The sequence below is a fragment of the Gigantopelta aegis genome, chromosome 10 (genome assembly GCF_016097555.1).
Source record: "Gigantopelta aegis isolate Gae_Host chromosome 10, Gae_host_genome, whole genome shotgun sequence".
Lineage (NCBI taxonomy): Eukaryota > Metazoa > Mollusca > Gastropoda > Neomphalida > Peltospiridae > Gigantopelta > Gigantopelta aegis.
Window position 1 is genome coordinate 3731383 of NC_054708.1, and position 23090 is coordinate 3754472.

General features: G+C 35.7%; 1 protein-coding gene across 4 annotated transcripts; it reads left to right on the forward strand.

Moving 5' to 3' along the window:
* Positions 1-1023: 1023 nt before the first annotated feature.
* Positions 1024-20038, forward strand: LOC121384342 (ELAV-like protein 1-B). 4 transcript variants are annotated; one of them, XM_041514693.1, is made up of 3 exons: positions 8980-8998; positions 12798-12885; positions 15044-20038. In XM_041514693.1, exon 3 carries the CDS (start codon positions 15080-15082, stop codon positions 16064-16066), a length of 987 nt encoding a protein of 328 aa, XP_041370627.1. In that variant the 5' UTR covers positions 8980-8998; positions 12798-12885; positions 15044-15079; the 3' UTR covers positions 16067-20038. The 4 variants fall into 4 exon arrangements, with proteins under 4 accessions (XP_041370630.1, XP_041370627.1, XP_041370629.1 ...); XM_041514696.1 differs by lacking the exons at positions 8980-8998; positions 12798-12885 and adding an exon at positions 1024-1196; XM_041514695.1 differs by lacking the exon at positions 8980-8998 and having other exon boundaries at positions 10950-12878.
* The last annotated feature ends 3052 nt before the right edge of the window (positions 20039-23090 follow it).

The window sequence follows — 23090 nt, forward strand, 5'->3', positions numbered from 1 at the left end:
CACCACTGGAAGGCGCTTCTTTCCATGACCCATATTTTATTGTGGGATTTAAAAAAAAAAAAATCTAATGAGGGTGTGTCTCCGATGATATCACAGATATGCCATTTATGTTTGGTTGTTTGTTTGTTGTTGTTGTTTTTTTTTTTTTTTTTTTGTGTGTGTGTGTGTGTGTGTGTGTGTGTGTGTTGCATTACCGGTTGAACACTCTTTTGTCGTAAACACAGCAAAATGTATTGCCTACAGATTTCATATCCAAGCTTTCCAATCTGTCCTAATATATACATGCAAAAGCATCCGGTGATTTAACCTTTTCTGCGACATACTGGTACGTAGGTATGTTTTTACTCTTCGCAAGGCCTAACACGAACGTTCGCTGGTTGCTGGCATCACCAAAAGTATGTTGATCAGTGTCATGATTTCAGAGAAATACCAAATATAATGTTAATTCCGTAGAAAAACTATTAATTTTTACAATGAACATAACAATATTGAGTTTTTAGATTTGCGAGTGTTATTGTCTATTTGATGCCCGCAAATGTTTCGTTTTTAACCTCAGGCTAACGCCTTCGGTCAAAAATTACGTTTGCGGGATCAAATAGACAATAACACCCGCAAATCTAAAAACTCCATATGGTTATCTCCTAAATGACTATTCAGCATATCATGGCAGGCTTATCGGATAGGGATATTAATTATGTAGATCTATAAACAAACTTTACTTTTTTGTGCAATATTCAAAAAGAAAGACAAAGAAGAAACGAAAAAGTGGACCACAGCTTTTGCAGGAGGGTACACTTTATGTTTGGAAATGAAAGAATGAATAGTTAAGAACACCGCAGCATAAAAATACACATCGGCTATTATGTAATTATCATCGACCGAGTACGATATTTGAGTTCCGAAATGTTCCGAATACGTTTTTGAAATAGCGGAACTAGTTTAATCATATTGCGCATGCGCACAAGTATATACGCCATTTTAATTCAGGTGCGTGGTCTCTCTGTTTGCGTTTGTTAATTTTTTTCTTTTCTTTTTGGTAGAATTGCTGTGATGTATATATTAACCATCGTTTTACTAAGTTAAATAGGCGGTACTGTTTTAGTGCCTATCTTGTCTTCGATTAGTACTTTTATAGGGATTACATATTACAAATAGCGTACCGGCCAGGCCCAGTGACTGGCAGTGTAACTGAGTCAGTGAGTGAGTGTTGCTGCATGTGAGATTTCAATGATCCACCAGTGACTGTCCAGTTGCTGGGACCATTCGGCCTAAGTGCCGATTATTTCCCATGAAGTTGCATTCCTATCTTATCGCATCCCCAATTATTTAAATGTTTACTTATTATTACTCTTCTCCCCACTTTATTTTTACAGAACATAACTCTTATTAACTGAATGCTGGTCAACTGGTCCCAGGGTATGCACTTTGATTTTTTTTTTCGACTGGCAAACCGGGCCACTCAAAGCAACACTTTGACTGTTATCATATCGTACAAACAATAACACAAAAGAAGGAAACCGAACTTGTTTTAGTTTTATTACAAATTGTATTGTAATTAAATTATAATTATTATTTTGTCACGGGACCCACACAATCAAACATCGAGAATGTTTTACCAAGACTCGGTCTTGGAATGAATAATGGCTGTATGGCGAGGAATTAAAAAAAATACTAAGCTGACCGCAATCAATACAAACAATAATCACATCCACTTGGGAAATAAACACACAACACTTGTAAGTTAAAGCCATAATCACTATTTAATTATGAAACAGATAATAATGATGACAACAATATTTCTAAACCATACAGAGTAAATCACTATAATAACGTACTAGTTGGTAGAATAATGTGTCAGTATCATAAAATAATCTGAGCTAGTACAGGGGACAATATTTCGAAATCTGAGGTAACCGGAAGTCTGTTCACATGGTTTTTACCTAGGTAACCAATTGTTCGGTTATGTGAATTATATTTGCGTAACCTGTGGATTACCTGATCGGTTACCTCAAAGTTACGTTGAAATTATATTTTAAATACATAATATTTAGCTCAAACATAGTTAAAACAAACAAAAAAAAACTTTTTATAAAACAGTTTCTTTAATACTTGCGATTTGCAAAGAAGTGACTTGTAGATGTTTCTTTTGTTTTCGTACGATCGTAGCGTTGTAGATTTATTATTATTATTATTATCATTATCATCATTCACCATTTGCCATCGGGATCGCAAAAAGTAATTTTTAGTTGCCCGAATCTAAAAACCACTGTCCTCGGGCATCGGGCCACTGTATTCTAGAACCTCTGTGCAGCTTGCGGAAGTTAATACTATTGTAAAAGGACTACATATCAGCCCAGTACCGAGACAAAATAGATACATTTGGAGGGAAAATGCCCATTCTCTGGTGCATGATTAGACTAATAATTTTCTTTCATAAGTAACAAATAAAGGCTACCATTTGTCACTGATATGTAAAATTTAGTATACAGCAGATTAAAAAAAGCCCACCAAAAACCCAAACAACAAATGTCCAGTTCCTCTGAACTATAAAACAGGCTACTCATTGGTGCATGATTAGATTAATAAAAATAAATCTTATAATAACATAAAAAGAAAGATCACCATTTGACACTGATATTTTGCGGTGGCAATGCTACTTTCACTTCATCGCTGGTACTTCTATACTACAGTGACGTTCCAAATGTGTGTTATTTAAAGCTCATTATGCGATGTTAGTATTTTTGCATTTTTTTTTACGTTAAAACCGTTTTCAACCTTTGTAAAATTATAGGCAATCCAATATTATGTCTACATATATTCCTTAAGAGATAGAATAGCAGCAGATAATTTAGGCGCCTTAGCGGTCCGTGCACATTTCTTTAAAACTTTTGGCTTGACTCTATGCTGAGCCTTTGGTCGCAAGTTACAACCGTTGTAATATACCGTTGTCTACTGGTTTTCCGCGCATCATGTATCTAAAAATCAGTCGAAAACATTTCTCGGAATACTAGTAGTATGTCTGCATTAATAAACTTACTGTAATCGTGAAGTCTGCAAGTTTTAATTTCTGAACGTCTACAGGTCACGACGTAACCGATTTGCGGTTCGCGTAAATTTAATTTTGCGTAACCGACACGCGAACAGAACGGCGGTTCGCGTGAAATATTGTGCCCTGTAGTATCATTCACAGGGCTTCTAGAATTCTTTTTAAATTCACTGGCCATGGGATCCATGATTTAAATTTTTTTACTACTGTATAATACTTTATTTTCGCGTGGAATTTATTTTCGCGTGTGAATGAAATTCGTGAAAATATATTCCACGCGAAAATAAACTTTTTATAAAGGCCGACCAAAAAAAAAGATAAAGTAGTCTCGTTCAACTATGCCACATTAGTTTTCGATGTACGAGGCTAGTAGTAACAAAGCGGTGCTCCATCCTGTCACGGAACAAACTACAAAACACAAAAAGTTTTATGCTGTTTTCCTTCGCATGTGCTAGCGATCAGTTCATCGGACAGAGTCTACACGTGTTCAACGACGGAAGTAAACATGCATTATCACAGTATATTAAAAATGTGGAAGTGAAAAAATTCGAACTGGGCTACATGTATGTTCAGATGTTTAATAGCTGGGCTACATGTATGTTCAGATGTTTAATAATTGTATTTTTATTTTTGGCCTGTTAGCCAATCATAAACCATTTTGAACTAGTATTTAGACGGCAATAAATATTGTTTCAATCAAACTCAAGTTACCGAGTACTAGTAGCTTGTGCCTTCAAATATCGTTTCGTTTGTTTTCAATTTTTGTTTTTATAACAATTATAAGGATTAACAAAAAACTGTACGCGGTAAGCACTTACTGTACAAACAAAGTCTTGATTGGTTAAAGCAGGAAAACTATTGTTTTATGTGTATAGCACTCGTGTGTACATGTAGGATTAGTTCTACAGATTAGCATAACAACCAGCCAAACTAAGTTCCGTTTTTAAAACAAAATTATTGACATCTGTAATACATTTTTTTTATTGATGGGGGTTGGGAGATTCGCGAAAATGTTCATTAAATCGTGAAAATTTTATCCCGCGAAAATAAAGTATTCTACAGTATCCACGATTAAAAATTCACTAGCCCTACTTTACTTTAAGTTAATACAATTTTACTAAATAATAGTAATAATCAAATAGGTCACCTAACGAGAGAGACAGAGCTTAAAAACACTAACATTGGGGGATTCATATGTACAAAATAGACTGCAACATGTGACACCAAACAATTCACTAGCCATCGGGCATGGCAATAATAGTTATTTACTATTGAATATTACTAGCCATGGGAGTAGGGCTACCATAATCTAGAAGCACTGGTCATTCATGAATGTGAGCCAATATCAAACGGGGAACTAATTACAAAACCTGACTGTTTAGAAATCTACACACTCAGAGGGCAGATTAAAAGTTTAACCAATTTAAATACCAGCGCTCAATTTTTCCAGTCGTCTGTGACGACCTAATATTCAGTCGGACAACTTAATTCTATGATACTAGCTGCCCGTCTGACGACTGACTTTTTTTTTTACACCAAAAGGCGAGTTGTCGCATAATAATGTATAGTTTCCTTGCCCACAATCGCTTTTAAACTGTCGTTATCTAAAGTAGAGGGGATGATTTTCCACGATCACAGAAAAACTGGTGGAATTTAGTAACAAATGGAATTCGTGATTAAAAAAAAAAAAACCTTCAAAAGTTGTATTTCTGGTTCAAGCATCTTTTTAGTAGTTTTAAGATTCAATAATAATAATATCAGTGCTCTACAAAGCGAGTAAAATACTCGCCACGGCGACTAAAAACATTCCCTGGCATCTAAAAAAAAATAAAATCACATTCGCCAGTTGGCGACTATCCAATAATTTGACTTTAATCTGTAAACAAAACTGGATATCGGAAAACACAGTGGACCAGTAGCAATTTATCTTCCATAAAACATGTTCTTTATCGGTACCGTATATCTTCGCCTGTAAGTCGATCTCGGCTATAAGTCGAGTCCCTAATTTCAAGCCCTGAAAACGTATTTTTTTATTGACCCGTTTATAAGTCGACCCATGAAAAACTACTTATAAATATTGAAATATTTCTTATTTTCAGCACATGAGAACAATAATATTTGAACAAAAGAAAATTATTTTACAAACTTCGGTTTTCACGTTTTGTACATCGCAATATGATCAGACTATTCCAATCAAACTATCATTATTACATAGCATCAAAACGAAATATTCCCTTAGTAGAGAGTGAAAGCTGTTTGACTGTTACTGTATAGTACTGTACAGATGGTTTTGTGCACAGACAACAACTTTATTTATAAACACTGACAACAGATCACTACGATAAAACTGAAAGTACCACGTTTTGCCGCCATATTAATACATGTAAGGAGGATAACTCTGGAAAGTACACTGGTTTTTGTACCAAATGATGTGTGTCCCTATTGCTCTAGATAAGTGAACTGCAGAGATCAGTCTATTTTAAGGGAAAGCTTAGTAATATTCATGAAGTTAATCACTGCCAAAACATTGTTTGAACAACCATTAATGCCAGTGACCAGATTTCAAAATAAACTCGGGCAACAGGTAGTTAGTATTGTTTACATTTTTACTATTAGTTATGACTGTTAATTTAACTAAGTGGACTTGTCTTGGCATGTGAGTGAGATCGTACGCCTTTTCGCATAAACAAAACCGTTCTAATGCCAAAAAAAATAGGTTATAAAAAATAAATGTGTCAAATTAACATATTTGAGTATAAATACATGGCATACTTCAACAATAAAACTTGTAAAATAATCCCCAAAACAGTAATATTTTTTGGTGAAATTTTTTTACCCTCTTATAAGTCGACCCCCCAAGTTATAAAATAATTTTTGGGTGAAAAAAATTCGACTTATAGGCGAAGATATACGGTAGTTTGTTTGAAAAATAAAATTTTGAGACAAGTTGATCGGACAGAATAACGATTTTCCAGTATTCAAGAGTAAACACGGTGACGTTAGGGAGGTAATACTTCATTATGATGTTGTCTCCCTTAACTCGAATTTCAAGCGTTTGGAAATAATTCGGCCCCTGTTCAGTTTTGGACCAAGTCGGTCCTGTCCCATTTAGAGCCAGGTTTTATTTATGTATTAAAATGAGATTGTGTGTCTTTACTTGTCTGTTTGAAACTCAAACGTTAATTATTTTAAATGTCGACTGATAAATGTGTTATGCTGCGAATAGTCTCGTGCTTATCGTGATACAGGATGTCTCCAGTCGTGAATGTTGTTTTAATCACGTCGGACGTCATGTTCACCAGTGGAGGAAAACATGTCTATTTTCATGACTCGACTTTAGACGGCTTTAAAGAAATAACTATTTACAAAACACTATTTATGGATTTACAAGGCAGTATATGACGAAAATAAATATTTAAACCAAAAGTAAGGTAGCCGATTGGTAACTACTAGTAACACGTTGAAGCCTGGTAGATATTATCACAATGATTTTACTTAACTTTTAATGAGTACTGCAATTTAAATGCATATATCTTAGCAGTGCCATTAAAATAGTAATTCGCTTAATTTCATTTAGTTAAATTATTGGGTACGGAATTTGATAATGATAGTTAATAGTCGTTCACTGTTTTAGTGGAACCGGACACAAACAGTAACTTGTAATTACTGTTTAACAACTAGGAATTGCCCTTTCACAAGTTCGTTCGAATGCGTTCCTAATAACAATTACGGCATTAGTAATGTGCCGTAAAATGGCAAATGAATCAATTTAATTACAAGTATATATTAGCTGGCTACTAAATATAAGTGGCTGGCGACTAAAATATTATACTTTACTGGCCAGGGAAGAGTAAATTTGAACTTGCTTTGTAGAGCACTGAATATACGCATAGTGTTTTTGTATGGCAACTTTCGTGGTATACCTAAACACTTCCAGAACCATTAATTCTCGGAAGTTATGCTTAATTGCTGTAAGCTTGCAACAAAGCATGTAACTGTTACCCGTGTCACTTTACACAGTGAAATTTAACTTGAAATATAAAAATAAACATGTACTAATACAATTTTACAATTATATAATAAGATTTCTAGTATGTTCAATTTCGATATTTTTTAATAATACTTACTACGATTCGTAAGCATAACCGATTTACACGACGCTTTCGTTGGAAAAATAATTTCGTAAAACTTCGGGCATATTCGTTAATCTGTACGGAAGCAATTCACATTTATCAGAGTATAACAAATATTTTGAAAAGTCACTAGCCACAGGGCTAGTGGGTTTGTGAAAACCACTAGCCCACCAAAATAAAGCACTAGCCCAAATTCCTGATCAATTATAACTGGATTTTTATATAATTTTTGTAACATTACACATTTACGAGTATAACAGTAAAATAAAACAAACACTTAAATCATGTTGTAACTTTCAGTTTTTTGTCGTCGTACGTTTTGTCTTTTGTCAAGTGTGATCCATCGTCATTGTCCCGTTTTCGTTTTTGCCCTTCCCCCCGGGGAAAAATAATTGAGCAAACTCTTGGTTGGTATCTAAACACACTATCAAAATAATTAAATTTAAATGAGGGTACGACAGTGTGACACACGGTAATAGATGGTTCAGTGTATTTGTAGGCCTGGTTGGTTATATATTTAGGGCCTACTATTTATGTCGCCAGGAACGGTGATGCCAAATACAGGGCATTATTCCGTGTCAGACCGATATCAAAAGAATATAACGGCGACATCTAATCCGTTGTTAATTGATGAACAAAAAAGGTATTATCTTGTAATGGCAGCTGTGACGTATTATCCAAACCGCTACACGTAATAGGCCAAGCCGAGTCATTGCATATGCAGTTACCATTAAAGTAAATTGTTTTCGTGATTGCCAATAACCACATGTTAGCGAAGTGTTAAATTAGAAAACAATAGGTAAATAAAACAAACACTGAAATTAAAAGCATGGCTGGGGTTTACTTGATTGAGAGTAACCTGTCGTCGCGATTGGCGATTTCCAAGTTCTTATCCTAAAACATATGTGCGAGATTAACTACCACGTGACGTGTCTAACCAATCAAAACACGCATGTCATTAGACTTTATTTCCTGTGCCAGAAACTTGAAAGGGAAAGGTAAACAATGCATGCTGTAACTGTGACGATGTAGAGATAGCATGTTACTGCAGTTTGCAGACATAGTTCAAGTGGATTATTATTATATACTGATTGCGTTGTTGATATTATTCGATGACAAACGTCACAATCAAATTTATTAAACGAAATTTCAGCCGAGAGAACGAGAAAGAAAGAAAGAAAAAAACCCACGATCGAGCGATGACGAGAGGAGGGGGGAAACCACTAGCCCGCAGGGGCTACTGGTTTTGCGTTTCTCACTAGCCCGAACTTAAAAACCACTAGCCACGGGTGCCGGGCTAGTGGATTTGTCGAACTCTGTTTATAGTCCGTCCCACGGGGAACGCCTTTTTTCATGCTATGGAATTTACTACAAGTTATTTATTTCTGAACCTATCGTTTTCTAAATTGCACACAAAAATAGCATTTTACTTTTCTTGTTACCGGTTTATTCTAGTAGCACATGCTACGGATCCTGCGCTTCAGGGGGTCCTGCGGTGAGGCACTGTGTACATTTATTTTCCTCTCTCCCCGAGGGGGTTGCAAAATATATATCTTGGGGATTGGGCCCTGCTGTTATTTGTGCTACTGACCCCGCAGATCCTTAAACCGGCTCTGAATATATAATTCTAGGCAAATCTATATATTTTTAAAAGGCCGTCGTTTAAAAGTTACAAAACAGTGTCGAAACTGTAAACGATCGACAGAACAGTGCTTAGTTTAGGTTCACTACAACCAGCTTGACCCGACCATGTTTGAATATGTAATTTGTGCACATGACACGCTAGTTAGGTAACAGAGAAACATACATGTGTAATCGAGTGAGTACTAGTAATTCTTGTGCAATTTTTTTTTTTTGGTTCACACTTTGTAAACATATTGGAACAAATAAAATGTTATATATTTATTTATTTATATATTTTTTGGCAACTAATGTGAGATTACGAACAATGCATTACCAAGTTCTTGTTAATATTTTCATGAAAATAGCAGGGTTTGTCAACGGTGTGTTTTGTTTACAAAACTTACCCATAATCCATTAGATGAAATGAAACTCAAAGCCACACAATCAACACTTATTTATAGTTTGAATTTAAGGGAGAATGAATCTCTTTATTATTATTAAATACAAACAATTAAGTTTGTGACTTTGTTTTAACTGCGACTTAGTTAAAGGTGTGGTTTATGTACGGACGAAGGTCGGAACTGTGTCTAAAACCAAGTGGTGCGGTTTATACACCAGTGCATGTAATAGGCCAGAAAATATGGTACATCACTTTTTTTTGTGTTTATTAGTGGCATGTAAACATAACTTAACTTCTTCTTTTTTAAGTTTATGTCAACAAAAATGTTTACAGGTATTTTAAAAATAGCAATAACCAACAAGCTCAGAGCTGGAACAATAAAACATAAATGGATATTGTTTATAATAATAAAACATGACACTAATTAACACAAAAAACGGGGAAAAGACCCAAGAATTTGCAAAAGTCTGAAACGGAATGTGGCAAAATCTGAAACGGAAAATCATCCCCTCCGCTAAAGCGTCGGTCAATCAGTCGAAATCATATGGGTTTATATGCCACTTGGAACTTCTTGGCCAATTCTGTGACATCGGGGAAAATTGTAATTGGCTGAAGTATTCCGAATAGTAAACATTCCAGTGCATTCGATTGGAAAATAACTGATGTGTCGCCAAATCACAAACATCTTAAGCAGTTAGGCCCTATGTGCATATGTGTATAACTACAAACATAAAAACATTATTAAAAAGTAATGTATTTTATTGTCGGACAGTACATATTACATTTTACATTGACAACATATTAATTCCAAACCTGTTGGTTGCTGTTTTATTGGAATATACGGTAAATATAACTCTATTTTCAAAACACGGATGAAATCGGGGCAACCAAATTTTTGGAGGGGCAACCTCAATGTGGACCCATACTTGCCTTCCAGGCAAGGGACCAAAATCCTTTAAATTGAGCACTGAATACTATTATATAAATTTTGGAACAAGTCAGAACATATACTTTATTTATTGTTCTGTTAATAATAAGTGTGACTGAAACAGATTAATGAGAATCATTTTTTGCACCACATCAAGAGAAGTATAACACAATATCTTAAAGTCACAAACACAGCACTGACCTCAGATGAACCTTTTTTTTTGGTTAGTTTGCTGATAACTAAAAGACACTGGACACTCGGTGTGTCAAAACGTAATCTGGCTCTTTTCCCCTAAACAGGCTGCAGTCTTTTATAGGCAGACTTGAAAGTGAACTGTTTTGTGATAAGAAACCGATACTTCTTGGCTCTGAATTAATATTTAATTGAATAGAAATTGTGTTTTAGTGGATGTATGCACATGTAAAAAGATTGAACAAATAACATTGTGAGTGACCTGTCAAGAGTTCAGTTAATTTGAAGTTCCCACAACACTTGCGCATGCACAGGCAATGATAGCTGCTGTTGACACCATTCGCAGTGACATTTGGGTGTTCTTACGAACATTAGTTATTTGCATGTTGATACATAATACAATATACAGAAATTTTCGGTCTCCAGGCTGGCGACACATGATAAAGTTTTGACTCCTCATGGGTGACAAAATTAAAAATGGATGTCTACAATTTTGGATTTAAAGACTCATTAAATATGCTGTCAGCAAATTGTGGTTTTGGTGAATTGCTATTGATTATTATTAATACATGTATAAAATTAAATTCAACTTTATTTTCATAGGCATTCAAAGATTTAAGTGGAAAACCATAAATAGTTTTTTGAAGTTTGATGGGGTGGGACAATGCTGAATCTTTAGAATTGGGAAGGGAGCATTGCCTGCCCCACTCCCAACACACATGAATTTTAAGTGGCAACTTGAATCTATATGTTGACCGTTGAAGTTTGCACACAATGCAAGATCATTCATTAAACATGTTTCTGTTTCTCTAATCCCCTTTAAACTTAAGATTACGGTCTGAGACTTTAAACATCATAGCAACGTAGTGCAAACTGCATGCTTGTGATATTAGATTTGTTTTTTTTAGGACATGGTTCAGTGTGTGTTAGTTTTGGGCAGTTGGTAAATTTTAGTGGCATCTACTGCCCACTTTTCAAACTTACAAATCTAGGTGTCCACTTTTAATTTGTGAGTGTTATGTCAAGTGTTGCCTTAGTTCAGTAAGAAAAATAAAGACACCAAGGCAAAACTAATTGCAAGTGTGTTTGGTTACTAAAAATCGAGATTTAACTTTTGCAAATTGTTTTGCCAGTCTGACAATTTTTTCACAATTTTAAACTAAGGATACTGCAACAATATGGGATGTATAAAATACGGCACCACAGTATTTTTGTTGCCATTGAATTCCAATTTACAGGGTACTACAATACCTTCCCTTAGTGTCGTGATAAAACTTTTAACACTGGTGGTTACTTTTCTGTTGTCCTTGTCTATTTAAGTTATCTATAGCTGCTGAGTAGCTTTCATATTGGTTTGATTATTCAAATGAGTCCGTTCAATTTCCTCCCTTGTACAAGATCCTGTGATCCATTGAATTGTTATTTTAGGATAAGAAAGAATTTGATTACAAATTCGAGGTACATGAATCTTTTGTTAGTGTGCAGGTGATGCACCATCAAAGTCGAGTAAACTGGCAATTGGATACATAGGGAATTGTTATTCGTCTTATTAAAATTTAAACTAATGGAACTTATTCTTGTATATTCTAAGAAATTAATGCATTCAGAATTTTTTGTAGACTTGATTTTTGGATGCTTGATGCTGTGCTCATCATTAGGAGGCAAATCAGTTGGTTTAAAAAATAAGTGTAGTTTGGAGTCATAGTACAAGTGCGTTAAGATTAGGCAGCTTACTGGTTACTGGAATATGATTCATGTAACCAAATTATGGGTTGCTTAATTCTTAAATAATACTGAAAATAAACTAAATATATTGCCCCACTGCAAAATAAAAAGAACTTAAATTTTCAGGTGTTGGGGGTGGGGGGTATTCATCAAATATTTACTTCCTGAGGAGGGTTTTAACGATTATAGACTGCATTGATATAAAACATGGACTGTGGTCAGTGGTTTTGTGTCAAAACTTTTGTCCTGGTAGATCTATGCATTAGGGGTTCAAGACATAGCACTGTCCTGATGTGCAGTCGGTCTGGGATCAGTCCCCATCTGTGTGCCCATTGGGCTATTTCTTGTTCCAACCACTAACCAGTGGTCCACAACTGGTGTAACAAAGGCTGTGGTATGTTGTATCCTGTCTGTGTGATATGCACGTAAAAGATTACTTGCTGTGTGGCGATATTGTGTTTCCTCTCATCATATGTGATTAATAACCATATGTCTGACGCAATGTAACCATAAATTAAAATGTGTTAAGACTTAAGTGCATCATTAAATAAAAGATTCCTTCCTTGTCCTTTAGTCTGTGTAAAATGATATCTGTTAATTATTCTCTGATGCATTTTACTTTGTTTTCTCATTTGAAAAGGGTTTTTGTTTTTTGTCTCCATATTTATGCATTTTATATATTTAATATATTACATTATATATTTTAATTATATTATATATTTTTGTGTATTTATTTATTTTTTTCTGTAGATTCTGTATTTTTTTGACGGTGAGATTCAGGAATCAGAAAATATTATCAGATCCAATTTTTTTGCTGTCATCTCTAGAAAGGTATAAGGTAAATTTTAATTTTTTTTTTGAACAAAGAAAAAGAGTACCCGTAGTTTTACCTGTGAAAAATGCATTTGTTTTTGCTTATAAACGGAATGGGTGGTGACCGTAACTGTTAACTACAGGCCTGGTAAGGTATAAGTATGAATCGTCATCTTTGTTTGATCTTTGTCTGAAATACACAAGAGCTTATGTCATAACCTGAAAATTTCTTTATTTCATCCGGAGCATTTGGCTTTCCTATTTCTGTATTATCTGAAAATTCTTTTGCTCCCCAGTATTAAATGTTTATTAACATTTAAAACTAAAGTATTTTCAGATATTGCTGGACTTCAATTAAAATAATTAGTCCCACAAATTAATATGAAAGTTCTTTATGAGGCATTGTAACACTTTATGAACTTTAAAATCATTCCATCCAAATATAAAATTATTTTTGCAGTTCTTTCATGATTACTCTGTGTAAATGTTACTACTGAACATTTATGGCAACTACAAAAGTACCAAATATGTGTTGGAGCTTATTTAAAATGCAGTAACTGAGGGGGTTGGGTGGTGGGGGGGGGGGGGGGGGGTATGGGGGTTGGCAGGCCTTTAGATTGCACCAAAGTCAAATGACCCATAAATGTTAAGACCAAAATGTGTGTGACCAAACTAATCCGGCCCAAATTAAGTACAAACATGCCGACCTCGAAACATTCCACCTCAAAATCATTGATATGACTTAAAATGTTAAGTTTTAATTAGGTTAAAAGAACTTGAAATGCATTTTTGATTATCTACATACATGTATAACTGAATTGCTCTTTAGCAGTTAATAACATTACTGCAGTAAAAAGACACCACTGTGCTCAAAACAAACACTGTTGCACCCAAATTATTGAGATCTAAATCATGTATGTATTCAGACATCGAAATAAGTTGAGAACGGTCGTTCAGGTTACCGGGAGGTTACCACATGTGACAAAAGTTTTAACGAACGGTAGTTTCGTTTCCGAATGTAAACCAGGCAGTGCATTCCGGACTTCCGCGTTTCATTTTCTTGTAATGAATTGCACAGATATGCAATTGCAAGCAATTATAGTCATTCCGCATTTAAGCGGCGTCCACTACCGGTAGATGAAGTTACTCCTGCGTTTCGTTTTCTCGTACGAAATTGCGCCGATGTTCGTGCGCACTTGTGCAATTGCAAAGCAATTTCGGCAATCTGCGTTTAAACAGCGACCACTAGATAAATTTACTTGCAGATTTCGTTAGTAGTACCGATAACAGGAATTCAATTCTAACTTTCATATAGATGTGGTAACCTATAGGTTACCAGGCTATATTTTGTGGTAACCTGTAAATGGGTTACCAGACACAATGCTTATTTCGATGCCTGTGTATTTCATGACATGTAGCAGCAACGTGAATTGAAAAGATTATAATTGCTAATACACCCATTAATCAACATTGGACATTGCCTACATGTAGTCAGGGCTAGCTCTGCCAATTGTGAATTTAAATGGCGACAAAATTACATGTAATAGTTGATATTTTGTTGGAAAATATCTCAGTTTCTGCTATTTTTGAAGGTTTATAGTGTATAAGAAAATGAAGTGATGTTTTTATCTCGTTTTTTAAACTTGTTTCAAAATATCTAAATAACACATTTATCATTGACCTATAATTTTAAAATTTATTATTATTTTTGTCAAGAGAAAAACCAAACTTTCTTTCAACTATTTATTGTAATACTTGCCAGAGGTGCAGTGGGTATAGTTGTCTTAACATGTTTGTTTTTTTCATACCAAGCAGTACCGTGAAAAAGGCTGTGGTATGTTCATTCCTGTCTGGGGGAAATTAACCTATGGCTGCAGCAGATTTCTTGTCTCACTCAAGGCATGCGTGGATATAACCACTTGACCCCAAATGGCCAGAGTTTTAAGTGTGCTGAGATGTTGTTACCTGTTCCTTTTCTTTCATTAAGGTGCACAAAAAAGCTGGCATTCAGTATCCTGCATTATTACTGATCCACCATAAGAAAATCATGCTGTTGATAAATACATATGTTGCAACCATTTTGATGACCTTTTACTTTTTTCATTTTGCCAGGACGATCATCGTTTTAATTTTTTTCATGTTTTTTTTTTCTCCCTTGCTTTTTTCCACCATGGAACTCGAAGAACACGTGAAAGGATCGTCACCTATAATCAGAGAAAATGGAAAGCATGGAGAACATCGAAAACGTCGAGCGGGACCCAGAGACCAACTTGATTATCAACTATCTGCCCCAGACTCTTTCGGATGAGGAATTTCGCTGCATGTTCCTGAGTATTGGACCCATCAAATCGGCCAAGATCATCCGGGATCGGACGACTGGATACAGCTATGGGTTCGGCTTCGTCGATTACCAGACGAAGGTGGATGCTGTGCGAGCTATCAACACACTCAACGGGCTGCAGATGCAGAACAAGAAAATAAAAGTCGCTTTGGCTCGTCAGGGTGGAGAGAACATCAAGGGGGCCAACCTTTACATCCGTAACCTGCCTGTCCACTGGAAGGACAGTGAACTCAGTGAATTCTTCCAGCCATTTGGAGTGATCATTCAATCGCGGGTCCTTGTTGACAATTCGGGCAACTCGAAGCGTGTCGGGTTTGTTCTGTACGACAAGAAGTGTGAAGCAGACAATGCGATAAAATCAATGAGTGGGAAGCCACCCCACGAAGGAGCAGAACCGTTGTTGATCAAATTTGCCGATGACAACTCCAAGAAGGTGAGACCCCCTGCGGTTCAGCATGGTATGGGTGCCTATCAGCAGCCTCCATTTAAACAGGTTCCGGGTCCGGGGCCCATGCGTAACCAAGGCGGTCGCTTCCGCTACAACCCGATGACTGGCCCCAGTGGGTATGGATCGGCTAGCTGGGCTGCTAACGGCACGGAACGCGGAAGTCGTGACGGTTACGTCCTCTTCGTGTATAACATTGGGTACGACGCCACCGAGAAGACCCTGTATGAACTATTCTCGCCATTTGGAAGTGTGCTCAAGGTGAACGTCATCTACGATTTCAACAAGAACCAGTGCAAGGGCTATGGCTTCGTGACCATGTCCAGCTACCAGCAAGCTCAGTACGCCATCAACTGTTTGAACGGCTATTACTACCAGGGGCGACCTCTGCAAGTTTCACTCAAGACGGACATGAACTGATGATGAACTGATTTGTTTTTGGTGTTGACAAGTTGTGATGGGAGGAGATACGATGTATGAACATACACATTTTGCTGTTTCACTCATATCTTGTATTTGGCTAATGGAATTGCATCATATAGTTTCACCCTGTTTGTTTTTCTTTTCTTTTTTTTGCCAAGGGTGAATTCGTTAACATATTTAGTCAGTGCTGAAAATAATAAAATTTTCAGGAATGTGACTCATAGTTTGTGTTCACAACAGTAGTTGTACTAGATCGGGGTCTATTCCACAAAGCAAACCTAGTGTAAATGCATTTTTGGAACCAGCAATCTTTCTGAAATTGGAATCAGATAGTTGGTTTGAGTCATTATCCCAATGTACATTACATGTTATTTTTTAAACTGGTCACCAATAACAGTTGTAGCTATGATTGCATTGTGGAATGGGGCCTTCATCAAATTTGTTTAAAGTTGCTTGGTAGTATGTCTGATTTTGAAATATTACTCAAAATTTGATCATTTAAAAACCACTTTCTAGTATTACACTACACACTGAAAAATGTAAGCTACAAAATAAAATATACAGACTACTGAACACTTTTAAAATATTTACATACTGCATTAATATGAACACCCCATTGTTGCTTAAAATTAATTTCTGCACCCTTGTGGGTTTTTTTTTGTAATGTTGGTGTAGAAGCCCAAACAATGTAACAGTTCTTTGACCTGGCTGTAAATAGCGTGAGATGTGTTTTAACTAATTGTTTTCACATTGTAATCCTATCAATAATATCACTTCCACTGTATGTTTGTTTCCATTGTTATCAGAGTGTCATACATGACACTGTCAGTAGATTCACTCACATTTTCATGATTATGATAAATTTAGATGGTCTATAATTTTTGTCGGTATAATGTGTTGCTTTTAAACTACAAATAATTGAGCTTTAGGCACAATCTTATTATATAGAAATGTGTTTTATTTATAACTAAATTCTGACAGCACTGAGGGGTTATCACAGTGAAGGATGAGAGATTAATCCAGCTGTAAGAGGATACATAAGTACAGCCTATAACCACACATTTAACTAACATGTATAATTATATATCACATTTAAGATTTTCTCATTAACTGTTTCGAATTATTGCAAATTATATACCAATATAAGTTAAGATTTCACACTAAAAAAAAAAAAATGTGGTACCTTTATATTCAATAACGTATGAGAGAAAGAAAACTGACAATGGAGGTATTATTACATACGTAGACAATCATTAAGTAATCACTGTTTTGTTCAGTAGGAGATTTTGAATACTGAAAACTTATGTGCGTACTCATATTTTGAATGGAAGCTTTGTACATTGTGGCAACTGGTGCATTTCATTGGCTAATCTGCATTGATTTGAGGAGTACTTAGCTGCTTGCTTTACGTGGTGAGAAACTGTTCGGCTCTTGACTCTGAGCATAAATGTTAGGGCACCTTGGAGAACAGCCACTCTTGTTGCAACACTTCAGGTAGCCTGCATGCTAATGTGCATTTTACCTTTATAATAAGACCATTAAAGGACCATGGTTTTTCATGGATTATTATGGTAGTAAATAAATATTATTTCATGAAAACAATGAACACATGTTCGTACATGTAATTTTGTTAAATGTTGTGTTCAGTGTTGTGCACTGTTATCAGATACTGTTGAAGTACATACAGTATTATTAAGAAGAATGTAAAAGTAGATTTTTAAATCAACCCTTACATTTTACTGGCAATGAGCACTTGTTACAGATGTTACAAAATGTTGCCCTAATAATCTTTAAAACATTCTTGTTGATGGGCACATCATAATAATCTCACCCAGAGAATTGCAACTGAAATATAGTAGGTTTAAAATATCTTGTGTTTTATGGAAATGTAATACAATGTATTAATACTATCTACTAATGGAGGTGTATATATAGTGCAGACAATTGTTGTCAAAATAATCTCGATGCATATTTTCTGTTCTAAACTTTGTGAAGTCTTCATCCTTGTGTGCTACTTAATCATTCTATTGAGATTGCCTGCTCCAAAACAGGTTGCTGGGTTGAAAGGATTAATATTGAAGAATGTCTCTGGAAATGAGTAAAACAGTTTATTCAGAATTATAATTTGTGGTAACTTTTTATTTTATTTTTATTTACTTTTTTATTATATAAATGTCTTCAATATGTTATCATTGTGTTCTTGAACCATGTTGGGGACACCTGAACAAGACTAGAATGGTAACTACGTAAATATACTAACGGTCTAAACAGTTTGATCATTTAGACTAGCAATACATGTTTATTATTGGTTTTACTTCTTTATAAGGGTAAATGATATGTTTCAATGGAGGCTTTCTTGTTCACTAAAATCCGTTGTTAGTGTTTTATTTTTATTATTTTTCCACATATTTACTTTTTGATAATTAATGGACAAGCTTGTCTGCTGTGTAAATGTATTATTCCATTCATTTCATAAATTACATATACTGGATGGTATATTATAACTGGCATTGTAATGTTTTAAATTTTGATTGACTGCTACATTCATTATTTTAAGCATATTTTATTACTTCTCCAGGTTCCTGTTGTATCATTCATAAATTCTATCAACAAGGGGTCATTCAACAATTGCATGAGTATTAGGTATAATGGTATAACCAATAATTTTCTCCAATATATTTATTAAGAAAAAAATATATATATACCCACCCCCCAAAAAAGAAAGTTCAAATTAAATGACATGAAAAGAAGGTATAAGTTGAAAAGGCTGGTATAAGTTAGTGTGTGGTCTCGAGGTATATATATGTTAATAATGCCAAATTTTCAATTTAATTGTTGAATGTCTGCCAGCAGGGTTTTTCTTAGAACAGGGAATTGAACATTTTAACGTTTTCTGGAGGGTTTTTGTTTGTAATTTTTAATATTATTATTTACTGCTGTACAGTGTAAACAGGGATAGATCTTTGTTCTCTGTACCATTTTGATGTAAATAAAGAGCTGGTCTAGTTGGTTTAGAGGTGTCGTGGCTAATCAAAAGAAGGGTTAAATTATTTCAACATGTGACAAATCCATACTTACAAGTCCATTATTTGTCTTGTAATTAAAACTGATCTGTTCTGCCCCATATAAAGAGTTCCAAGAAATTTATACATGCTACAGTCAGTGTCTAAATTTGTAAACTGACTAATTCACTAATTACATAGTATTGCCTAAATATTTTATTGATATTACAAATCGAGTAGGAAATCGGGCCAAGTATTTGACAGTTCGACTGAAAATAAGTTAATAAAAAGAAGAAGAAATGCTAAATTAATGTGTGTATTTTTATCATTGTGTATTTTTTTAAATGATAAATTTACAGATCTACATTAAATTCTTCTCATTTATTATAAGGACAGTGTACAGGTAAGCACATGCTGTATGATGGAATATGTTTGTTTTTTCTGCTTTAATTTTCACCCTGTTGTAATTTGAAAATATGTGAAAATGTATAAAGTTTATTGAGAAGTATGTTACAGTTACTGTTATTTTTCTACTTTAGAGAGTGCTGGAATGATCCCGTTTTCCTAGAATGTTAAGGGAGAAAATTAAATTTGGAGCAGAAGTTCTATGAGTGAAACAGTACACAAATTTACTGACAAGCGTTTTTTAAGACCTTGACTAACATAACGCAATAGAATCTCACTGAGGTATTCTTTTAACACAGCTTGTGTAGTTTTTAAATAAAAAGAAATTGAACATTGGATTGTTTTTGCATTTTACAACAAATCCAGATATTTTTGGGGAAATTTGTAAATTTATGTGGAATAAGTATTGTGGTGCTTGCACCCATAGCCAGAATGTACATTGAAATTGGTTTAAATTTTTCATGTAAGTGAAGATGCACGATGTAACATGTTCCATTTTTCTTTTGTAGTAGTAGTAGTAGTACAGCTTGATAAAATCGTGTATTAAATACAGTTATCAGTATTTATTGTTTGTTTTATCCTCTTCAATTTTTTATTTTTTTTGTTCATTTATAGTTATTTTCATGCTTTTATCCAATTACAATTCAGGCACGCTGTCCTGGACACATCTCAACTATGTGGACTGATTGCTCTGTGCGTTAGTAGTTTGTGGTTAGAGATAAGTCCGTGTAGTGGCCTTACCACCTACCCATTCAGTCATTAAACTCACTTTTGTGTGGGAGCTAGTACCAGGATTCGAACCCAGTACCCAGTCTGATGTCCTTAACCACTACACCACTGAGGCCAGTCGTCTAGTACATTTGTGGCTAAAACTATTTCATGTTTTTGGTTCTCGACTTCTAAATTTTATTTCGGAGTCCGTTCAAGTCTCTATTTTACATTTCCAGCAGTTTTTTTGGGAGCCAGGAAAGGTCCGAGTATAAAACGATATTCTTCTGTTTATTCTTAACATTTGAATCGGGGGTTATTGGACGATCCGAGATTGACTCTGTTAAAGGTGAATTTCAGATTGAAGGTGCTTGCCAGTTTTATTTGTCCAAAGTGACTACTTTAACCGTAGTATCATCTTGAGGCATGTAGTTACTGGGTTCACGTCTTGGTTACTCCGGCTCTAACTTGGAGAGACTGGCGGAATCTAGCTCAGTTTATGAAGTGCTCGCCTGAGGTGCTTTGATCGTTGGATTGACCCCCTCGGTGGATCCCCCTCCCCCTTCCCCTGTCCGGTCCAGTACCCCGTGAATGGTACATCAAAGGCCGTGGTATATGTATATAAAAGATCGGTTTCTGTTCATGGGGTAAAAACACGGTTGCCTCTGAAGATTCAAAATTACCAAATGTTTTGATATCCAATATCCAATGCTTAATCGGTGGTATTCAGTGATGTCTGCGCCAGTTTTATTTGTTCACGGTGATGAGACTGTACTATCAACTTGAGCCATGTAGGTACTGGGTTCACGTCGTGGTTACTCCTGCTCTAACTTGACGACTGATGGAAGACATTAAGCCTGTCCAGGGCCCCGTTCCATGAAGCGATCTTACGATTCTTAGCCCTAAGATTACCTTAAGGGCATAGCTACCCTATGTATTGAAGTTGATCTTAGCCCTAAGATTACCGTAAGCGCATAGCTACCCTATGTGTTGAAGTTGCTTCGTGGAACGGGGCCCAGGACAACTAACGTTTACTCTTTTTTTTTTGCCCTGTACTGCATACTTGAACCGTGATTGAATATGAAAATAATTTAAAACTGATTTGAAACGAAGAGAATTGTCAACATAATTTAATCTACGTAGATTTGATGTGATTACTCTAGAGAATTACAGGTACGGAAACGTTCTACCACGACGTAATTAAACAAACGGCACTTCCTCACTTTTGCCCACTGAGGCTTAAAAATGAGGGTTTTTCTACAGTGCAATATTAGGCTATTTATATAGGTGTCGATGGAAAACACACCAAAAGGTCCGCTAGGTTCAAATTTGACCCCAGTCCAGATCACGATCGATACGCCCATGAAATTGACCCCCAACAAAAAAACAAAAACAGCACAACCCCCCCAAAAAACAACAAACAAACACACCACAAAAACAACAACAAAAACAACAAATAAAAAAAACCCCACTTAAACAAAAATACAGCCAAATGAAATTAATTTTTCTCTCTGGGTCGGCGTGCTCGTCGATTTTGATCCTCGCGCGTGAACATGGTTTTTTTGTGTGTTAAATTTAAGCATGGCTTGTTATAAAAAATACCGGCGTCGTGGTTAGGCCATCGGTCTTACAGGCTGGTAGGTAATGGGTTCGCCGTTCGGATCCCAGTCGAGGCATGGGATTTTTAATCCAGATACCGACTCCAAACCCGCAAGGCTCAGTGGGTAGGTGTAAACCACTTGCACCGATCAGTGATCCATAACTGCTTCAACAAAGGCCATGGTTTGTGCTATCCTGCCTGTAGGAAGCGCAAATAAAAGATCCCTTGCTACTAATCGGAAAGAGTAGCTCATGTAGTGGCGACAGCGGGTTTCCTCTCAAAATCTGTGTGGTCCTTAACCATATGTCTGACGCCATATAACCGTAAATAAAATTTGTTGAGTGCGTCGTTAAATAAAACATTTCTTTCTTTCTTTGTTATAAAAGCATTTGCGGTTCAAGTCAAGCCATAAAAATTGACATGGCTACATGGAAAATGTAAAGGAAACTAAGATACCAAGGCTATGGGGATGGCGTGTGTATGGGGGGGGGGGGGGGGGGGGGGTATAGCCACAGGATAAAGCAAGGCAATGCTTTAAAAAAAGCCGCATCAAAGTTAATTTTTTGTTTAACGACACCACTAGATCACATTGCTTTATTAATCATCGGCTATCGGATGTCAAATATTTAAATTTTGGTAATTTTGACGGTAGAGAGAAAACCTACATTTTTCCATTAGTAGCAAAGGATATTTTATATGAGCCATCCCACAGAAAGGATAGCACATACCACGACCTTTGATATACCAGTCATGGTGCACTGGCTGGAACGATAAATTGGCCATTGCGGCATCAATTCTAGAACTTTGGTCTGACTAGAGACCGTCACCAAATGTTTTTTCTTGTAGTTTTTTTTTCTAAAGCAGGCGATTCTTTACAGAGCACCAGCAATACACTACATCCTGCCAGACAGTGAAGACAAATTCAGGGCGCATCTAGAGCGGTATTCATTTAATTGTAGGCTATTTGGATGTCGAACATTTTATAACAATCTTCAGCGGAGACCCTCCACATTTTTCATTAGAAGCAAATTTAAGCAAGGGATATAATTTTATATGCACTTTCCCACAAACAGAATAACACATCCCATAGCCTTTAAGTTATCCTACCAGTCGTTTCAGGTGATTCTGGTGTTTGTTACCGCTCAAACAATGACAGTAAAGGTAAGTGTCGTCAACAGAAACCATCTACACGTACAGCAAGGAAGGAAATGTTTTATTTAATGACGTACTCGACACATTTTATTTACGGTTATATGGCATCAGACATATGGTTAAGGACCATACAGATATTGAGAGAGGAAACCTG